The 9,397-nt window shown below is 45.9% G+C and overlaps 1 protein-coding gene across 1 annotated transcript; it reads left to right on the plus strand.

The window, feature by feature from the left end:
* Window positions 1–3,181: 3,181 nt before the first annotated feature.
* LOC6610248 lies at window positions 3,182–4,123 on the plus strand. The gene has a single exon (XM_002034807.2). The coding sequence runs from the start codon at window positions 3,206–3,208 to the stop codon at window positions 3,920–3,922; it is 717 nt and encodes a 238-aa protein (XP_002034843.1). The 5' UTR covers window positions 3,182–3,205; the 3' UTR covers window positions 3,923–4,123.
* Window positions 4,124–9,397: the final 5,274 nt, after the last annotated feature.

The raw sequence follows: 9,397 nt of genomic DNA on the forward strand, positions 1-9,397 counted from the left end.
TTCCGAACCCCAGTCGCGCCTGCGCTGCTTGCTTTGTTTCCCCTAATAGTCGCCCATTTGCTCGGCTTTTTGTGCAGGGAGCTTTCGAAACGGAGCTCCTATATCTTTTGTAATTCCTACATACACATATACACATATGTGTGTATATGCTAATGCAACTACACACGTGTCCTGGTTAACGGGCCGTACACCGGGTCCCCTACAGATTTCCGGATCGTAACTCCTATCAGTGATTGCGATAAAGGCTCGCCTGCGGCAGCTGCTGACTTTTTCAGCTAGACAGGATCTAGGGGCGGGGAAAGTCATTGGACCTTCGTATAAAATTTCCATTTGGTTTTACTTGTTTAACTGTCTAAGTTTGGGTATATAATTGTTTGGATCGTGTCTGCTTTAGATGACTCATACCCTAACAAGTTTTCTAAGGTTAACAAGGACAAGTAACTTTGCTTAACTGTGTCCCTGTTCATTTGGTTTACTTATTTATTTACTTCCACATAGCCCTTTACTTACTTCTTCACCCATTAGCATTATTACCCAAATCCCCTACAAAACGATCTTTGTTGACACCTTAAGTCATTTCCGAGCATTAACCCCAGGAACAATGCTGTGGTTTCAGCTGACTTCTCGGAGGGAACTCCTTGGTAACCACCTCAGACACACCTTTTTGGCTCAATAAAATAGCAAGAACTCCGCTGCCTTCGTTAACCCCTTGAGGTGAACCCATTACCAAGCGAAATGGTCCCTCAACACATATTTTATTGCGAGCAACTCCGGTTCTTCCCCTCTAATTAGTTGAATTCCTCAGCTTCGACTTCACTCAGCGATGCCACGCCCTCGGAGAAACCCAAACACTAGCAGGGAGAAACTGAGAAAGTGAGACTCAGACAGGGGACTTCCCTCGGCGACCGAATGTCTGAGACGGAACAGTTTACACATTTCAACAATGTCTTATAATCAATTTAATGGCTTCTCCTCAAGGGAAGCCCGGGCAGACCGAGAAAAGGTAAACAAGGGGAGAAGGACGAGGGCAGAAGAAGGACGAGGGTCCTGGCAAGGGGCGTTTCAATTTGTAGCCTAAAGTGAAACCTACAATTGGCACTTAGACGGCAAAAGGAATTGGCCCTGTTATGGGCTCGTTCTGGTTTGTCGTCTTCCTCCTCTCCTCTGCGCCATATCTCAATTAGAGGGAATGAATGAATGGATTGCTGAATGAAAGGACCCTAAAAGGACAAGCCCCGAAGGAGGCGCCTTCGATAAGAACGCTGATCCTGGAGGTTCGCGGTGCTCCTTTGAGGGGTATAAATGCCAGCACACTGGGGTAAAGTGAGGACGACTGCGGACCTCCGGGGGTAATAATAATAATTTCAGTGGTGACTCAACAATGTCTTGAACGTGTTGCTTTGGTCCTTCCGGCTGAGGAATGCTTCTTATAAGAAAAACCCAATGAGCAACCCCTAAGAATAATTCACTGACTTCTCGCCCTTCGCTTTTTTGACGCGTGCCAAACGGGGAAGGGAAGGGGTGTTGTATTGAGGCGAAGGACTAACCCCAAGACATACCTGTAGCTGGGCAAGGAAAGGAGAGGAGGGGAAAGGACCTTAGGCCCGGATTCCTTGCAGGCCTCTGACTCATTGGCATGTCATGCGGCGGAAGTGCATTTCACATATAGTATATATGCTTGTAAAAATATTGAAATTTATAGAAAACTAAAAAGGACACGTGCAGGACTCGCATGCAAAAGAGGAAGTGGCAGCCAAGCGTTAAATTGAAGCATGCCAAATCAATTAAAAACGAAATATTTTCCTTCTGCAAGCCATTCGTTTTTGTAAATGCTTTCCATGGCAACACTGGCTTTTCCTATTTTCCTATTTCCCACTTTTCCAACGCCAGCATCGGGATTTCCTGCTGCAGCTGCCGCAAATCGAAGATAGGAAATAAAACCCGAAAACTTGGCACAAATACCTTTACACATGATTTATCAAGCACTGCAAGGGGTTCGTTCGTTCAACAATACTTACAATTTTTCGCAGCTGCCAGCCCAACTCCCCTTACGATTCCGATAACCAAACATGCGATCGCCCCTGGCCAACCGAAATACTTATGCTCGGGCGGACTAAAACCAACCCCCTAGACGAAATCACCCTAAATCTCCCTAACCGCCCAGCTCTTGTTCTTTTTTTTGGGGTGGCTTCGTCCTGCATCTCTCTGGATTCTCCGGCTCTGCAGACTCTGGCCAAGTTTTATAATTTCCAAATTATACAGCAAATCTGTCAGTTTCCTGCTCGATTGGAATTTTCTTCTTTGTTTTCTGGCTCTGAAGAGGAGGCGTGTCCTGGCCAATGCTAATTATCGTGAATGAAACATTCCGAAAGGACTCCCTCGAGTGGAACTAATGTCGCATGGACCGGATATGCGATCGGGTGAAGGAAACTAACTAACTAATTACGCACTCACATGCTGCTTATTTTATTCCAGAATCCAAAGGACTACACTTGACCCAGGGAGTCCTTTAAATTTGTGTGTTGGAGATCTAGGCTGCAGATTGTGACCAAATCTGAGCTTTGATCAATTCCCCAGCCAGCTGGAATTCCATTTGTTTTTCAAACTCTTAATTTAATTAAAAGTGACATCATTGTTTCTATAAAAATAATAAAATGTTGTCTGTCTTGACCGAATTCTTTCCAAGTAAGAAAGCTGCGATTTATGGACTGTGAAATCGTCTGCCTCGAATAGTTAGATATTTGTTAAGTATTTTTGTGATTCCCTGTTATCTCAAGTACGTGTCCGAAAGTTGGAGAAATAAATAAATAAGTGCTTACTTAAATCAAATAGAATGTTTTTTATATGCACATCCGACCGATTTGTTTTGATAGCTTTCTTAGCTTTTGCAGATGTATGAATGAACATCTTTTCTACCCTGGTACCCTGGTACTAACTTTTTGGATTCCAGTTGGTCGTGCTAATGAGAATGGTCGCCTGCTAAGCAAACCCAAGTGACTAAGGGTTGTAAATAGACTCCCTTAATCTTGTCAGATATTCCCGTTTTCCACCTGTGTGGACCACTTCAGATTGTAAAGCAAACTGCTTCCGATAAGAGGCAGCTAAGTCACAAACAGAAAGTCAGATAACAGAGATGGCACTTCGCTATAAAAGCGGCGAGGGAATAGGCAAAGTCGGCTAGTTCTTGGAGTGAACACAGATCAGGATGCGGTTCATCGGTTGTGCTTTCTTCGGTGTCTGTTGCCTGGTGGCTTTTACCCCTGCCACACCCGCTTTTTTGGCTCCGTTCCGGCCGTATGGTCAGAATGGAACCCTCGCTCTGCAGAACAACTTTGCCTTGGAGCTGAAGGCGGTGATCCGACAGATACCGGTGGGCAACATCGAGAAGCTGGTGCAGACCTACCTCCTCAACGACGTCGAGTTCCAGGGTGTGATCAGGGCCATCAACTCCCTACCCGCCTATCGATTCTACCGGCAGTTGATCAACCAACCCGAAGTGCGCCAACTTCAGCAGTGGGTCACGCAGCAGTTGATCCTGTCCGGCGGTGGACCCAAGATCTTTGATTACCTGGAACTGGAGATCAAGATCTTCAATAAGTATCCCTACTGGTCGCAGATCGTCAGTGGAATCCAGGGATTCCAGACAGAGTTCGTGCAGATCTACCCAGTGCAACTGATCCGATCCCTTCTGGAACCCAGTGCCACCCAAACCAGTCCTCTTCTCTCGGAACTCTGGCGTCGTCTGGTGGCCTTGCGTCCAGTTTACGAAAGAGTTTTGGCCACTCCACCCGGCAAGGCCATCACCGCTGAACTCCAGAGGCTGGGCGTGGATGTGGGTGGTGTGGACGCCCTTATCCGTTATCAGTTCGGTTGGAGCAACGTCACCTTTCCGAGCTACGATTACACGGATTACCTGTACTAGAGGTTCAATGTGGAACTGGGTCCCTATGAACAAACCATTATAACCTCTGAAGTATTATCATATTAAGATATTAATGTGTGCAATGAATATATACATCATGGTTATTGTTGTAGGTGTGGCAATTCTGGTCCAGTATATTTAACATTACTTAACAAGCATATATTGATTGAAAATACATGCCCGAAGGCGTGAAGAACATAATTCAATTCTTTTAAAATTTAGCATTTAATATCAAACAATTTTCAATCCCCAATTTATTTGCTACATGGAACTGCAAGTCAATCACAGAACCATTTCCACGTGAATGGCACATTGAAGCCCTGGGAAATACCACCGAATCGGAATATGGCCAGTGCTTTAAGCCAGTGTTCCCGCTCTCCAAACAGACGGAGAAATCTCGTTCCCCCCGGGCAATAACAATAAATATCCGTACTGGCTGCTCAAAGGTCGGGCTCAAAGGCGGCACCCTCGCAATGCGAGGTACGCGTATCCATGGCAATGCCATGATTAAGTAACAGATGAGCCATGTGTCCTGCAATGTGTCCCGGCGAATGGTGTCCTGGGCCTCGGCTTTAATGCCGCCTGCCTGGTGTCCTGCGCCTGTTCGTGGGTCGCACATGCGATTTAATTGAAACAAACCAAACAGGAAGCGTCGCGGGAAGTCGGAGTGGGTCCTGCGAATGGGGTGCTTTTATAATGAAGTTCCCATTTCGCTCAGTTACTCATTAAAAGTGGAACCGGCATTGGCATTGGCAGTGGGATTGGGCTCGGAGCTGGGATTGCGACTGCGAGTGCAGCGGAAACTAGTTAATGTGAGGCCATTGTCAAAAGCAGAAGCGCAAGTCGTGCAATTTTCGCACAGCAGCAGAAGGACACTGAGAGAAATTGGCAGCAGTTATGTTCACAAGCTCTAGCACATAGTTCGCATTGAACATATGATAGAACTTTCTGTTCATAATTGTATAATTATATGAGGACATCCTATTTATTTAAATTTCAAAATATATGCCTCAAATGTTATTGATGTGTTATTTACATCTGTAAAGTTGCGCTATTTCTCGCAGTGGAGCCTCAGCTTGAGGGGGAATCCTGCACAGGATCTTGGCAGGCTTAGGCATAAAACGCGAAGGGAGTATTCCGCCCCACCACCTTTTCCTTCGTCCTTCTGCGGTGAACGCGTCCAATTGGAATTTTATATGCATAGTCTGATAAGTGAGCCAAGGGGTAAAAATGAAATATTTTATATTTCGCCGCCGCCTCTAAAACCTAAAACCCTCCCTAGACGCTCATGCACTGTGACTGACATGCGGATATGCGAGCGGAGCAGCCCTCCTTCCAATCTGGGTGCATTTGCCACCCCCGAGGGTGCAGCGCTTTAAAAACCGTATTCGAAATCAGCAACAGCCTCAGACTCGAGCGGTTTCCAAATCGCGCCACGCTTGAGCTCTGCTTTCTAGCGTTTACAGTGAAAATATGGATGGATGATTTCGGCTACTTCAAAATCACAATATCTGTAGTATGTTGGGAAATCCACAATCATCTATCTGTCTGATAACTTTAAAACTACAAAAATAAAATAGATTCCTTAGAAACACCTTCATATTTAATAACATTTTATATATATTATAGCCAGCGTGCACCATAGCCAGTCATCACTGTCGACCCCTGTCGCACTTTTCACAGTGGTGCCGCTATGTGGCTTGTGTGTTGTGTTTGGTGTTTGAAAATGCACCTGGCTAAATTTTCGGCTTCGATTGCCAGCCTTTGACTTTCGGGGAGGGAACTGGGAACTGGAAACTAGGAACTGGGATTTCGGATGGAGGACTCTGGTGGTTGCATTGTGATTTCCTCGCCGCACATGCCGCCGTATGAATACACATTCGCTCGAATGTGCACCGGACCAATTCGCAGCCTGGAATCCTTGGCACAGGACATTAGCGACAGCGGCAAATGAACGTTGGTCGCCGGTCGCGTGCCCAGAGCACTTCGACACCCGACAGAATTGTGAATTGTGATTGTTTTGCTTTTCTCTGTTTGTTTCGCAGTTTTGAACCCTCTGCGAATTGCCAGTTCTCCGTCTCACTCGCTCTGTGGGTTTCTGTGTCCTGCGGCGCGTTTTTATTGTGTGTATTTATTTTTAAGCATGCCGCACAACTGTAGGAATACGAGCTCGACCATAATTATGCCAGTTTTTCCCGGGGTTAGTCACTTGCCATATTCCGGGGAGTTTTGTTGGCTGCAAAGTGGGATTTGCGAGCAAATTCCTTAAGCCCGGTGGATGGACTTTCTTTGAACACACACATGCTGCAATTGGCTTATTGGGATTTCAATTTAAGATGCTGCTAAATAAAGTTAGTCACTTACGGACTGGTGAGGCACCCCGTCATCACTCGCCAGAAATGCAATTATAAATATTCACACCCCTAAAAAACGAAGCTGCATTGGCAAATTGCATACGCTTATGGCAGCTAAAAATTATAATTGTTATTATTCAAATTTGAGCATGACGCACAGCTGAAGGACTATTATTAAAATTCTTATTTCGGGGGAGAACTGTAATTGGTGGATGTGTCCTTCAAAAAACCGTCCTACCAAAAGGCATAGATTTTGGTAATCGGCTTTTGGCAAGCACAAAATGATTGGATCTTATGGCAACTTGTTTTCTATTCACTGTAGATTAGCTTACCAAAATATCTCAGTGGGGTATTTACTATTAAACCACACATGCTGAGCCTGGCTTATTGGCGACTGAATCACCCGGAGATACGGCAAATTGGGAGCTTTCAATTTTAATACCCAATGGAGTAAGGCAAATTGTTAGCAGATTTTTCGACTTCCCCTCTGCCAGAAACAAATGAAATGCAATTAAAAACCTTCGCGCCCTGGAAACCAAATCACATTCCCGTTCGAGCAGCAGAATTTGCATAAAATTATGAAAGCGAAAAATTTAATTACAGCTCAGTGGCAGTGGAAAGGATTGACAGGACTGAACCCCGAAAAGGCAGCCTCATCGCCACAATGGGCAACATGTGCTACAAGTGGAGTGGATCCTTAAGGAGCTGCCCAAGCAAAAGTGCACGCGGCTTGCAGGCTCGAAAGCTGAAAGGCTAAAAAGCCTTTTGAGACACACACAGCCAGATGAAAACGAGAATGGAAATGCAAGTGCATTATGCCGCATAAACGATGCTTTTTCGAACATTAATTATTGCCAAGCAGCCGCCACAGGGAGCAAGGATACCGCCCAGGACACGCAGACAGATCCGAGGTGGGGCCGAGCCCTTGAAATTACCATAAAAAGATGCACTTAAGGGTTAGCAATGTACCGAACAACAAACAGAATGCGTACCTCCTATGTGGGCGAAATGACGAGGTAGGACACAGAGACCATATCCCAGTGGTCGGGGAACTTCTCCACGGGCTGTCGTGGGTGTTTGTCGAGTGCAAATTTTTGCCAAGAACGCCTTGGAGCGCAGAAATCGGAGCAGTCAAAGCGGACTTCTGAAGGATACACGCAGAGAAATGTATTACCCATTGATGGAAACTTCTAGAGATTTAAGAGTTCCCCTTTAGAAACAAGTGCAGAGAAGTGCAGAGAATGGAAATATCAAAAGTGCACTCTGATCTGATGGATGATGATAACCGCAGAGAAGCCTCTAACCAACGCGCACTAATCCGTTTCGATGGGCTTGTCTCAGATTAATCAATTTTCGTCCTTTTTGATGGCTTGATTTCCCGTTTCCTTTTTCGCTCACTTTAGTGAATCGCAAATAAGGCGGCATTTGTGACTGACAGGAATAAGTTGGCAAGGCGTCACCGAAGCTCTGGAGGGGAGGACTTTCGCCACCCGGCACGGGGATGGATTTTGAATCAAAGTATCTGCGATGCCTTTCAGGTCCTTCGGATGGCAGCCATCGCGGCCGAAGGACGACAGGACCTTCAGGACAATGCTCGCGTGGCTGACGCACTTCTGAGACTTTTGTTGCCTTCTCCGCCGATTCACTCGATCCGAAGTTTGGGCCAGGATTTGGCCTCGGATGCGTGCGCTATTTTAATTCTAAGCTGCATGGCAAACATCGATTCCCCTGGCAAAAGGCCACCCTGCTGCGACAGGATCGCCTTGGGAATACTCTCTGCACTTTCAACCATGCACTTAGAGAAAATCAATACGAGTAGCGCATTGCATTGATTGTACTATCTATATTGTAACCTTCTGGGGAAGTCTGCTATACTATTGAATGTAAAGCTGAAATATAAATATAAATTTTAGTTTAACGGTGCAATTTGGGTGTATTTTCTTTTAGTGCTCACATTGTCAGCCCGTTTTGGGGTGGCAATCGTTGCCATGCACGTGCCTACCGTAATACAAGAACAACAACAATGGCGACGTGTTCAACATAATATGCCATATTTTCCAAGAGCGAGAGTCCTGCGAATCCTGCGACGAAAGCCCTCGACGGGAATCGAAAGTGCATTCCTTTCATGGCAACCACTGTCGGCTCAGTCAGCTCAGTCGGCTTCGCATTTCGATTACATTAATGCAAAGCACTCACACGGACGAGTGTCCAGGATACTCGCACACAGACACAGCCACCGTTACAGCAACAAGGATACGAGGATACAAGCGATTGTGCGCCATGCTCCGCGGTGGTGAAGTTCGAAGTTCGAACCCAAGTTGTGTCTGCTAGTCTGTTAGTCTGTTACCTACCCCACCAAAAGCGAACTTGACGAGCTTAGTCGTCTGAGGCTGATAAATGCAGTGCCGCAAAGTACACCTCGCCAAATTTGTGTGTAACATGTATGAAAAATACAAAAAACAGATAGCAATCCAAACTGTGCTCTAGGTGGATGTACTTTCCAGCCGGTATTACTTGTTACATTGTTTACTTTTATAACCATCTTGGCCAACAGCTGTTTTGCACCAAATGGCAACATAGAAACAATTCACCTTTTGGCGCAAGGATATCCCCGATCTATTGATGAACCTTATGGTTACATGCTCAATTAACGACTCCATGGGTGTCAGCTGTTTTTGGCAAAAATACGGACAATGTGCTGCTCAGATTTCCGCTGAATACACAAACATACACATTTGCCTAGGAAGGTGCTGCGATTTTGGTGCGTGGCAATTTCGGGTCCCGAAACAACAGCTGTCTCCGATTTCTCCGAGTGCATTGTCCTGGCCGCAAAACGGGAGAATGTGTGTCTGTGTGTGTGTGCGTAGGACTTTCACTCCGCGTGTATGTTTGTGGAAAAAAGGGTGACTAATGTGTGTGTGATTGCTAACAAAAGATTCCGGCTTTTGCGGCTCTGCCGGCGTCGAAAAAGGACAACGACTTCGGCCGAAAAGGGGGTTGAAATGTATTTCCAGGACGCCGGCACAAACAATGATTTCGAGTTTCGGTTTCGCTTTCCTTTGGCCTGTGGTACACATAAATAGCCGCCACCGAGTCCACCGAACGTCATTCGCAGCACAAA

Source organism: Drosophila sechellia, chromosome 3L (assembly GCF_004382195.2).
Source record: "Drosophila sechellia strain sech25 chromosome 3L, ASM438219v1, whole genome shotgun sequence".
In the NCBI taxonomy this organism is placed as follows: domain Eukaryota; kingdom Metazoa; phylum Arthropoda; class Insecta; order Diptera; family Drosophilidae; genus Drosophila; species Drosophila sechellia.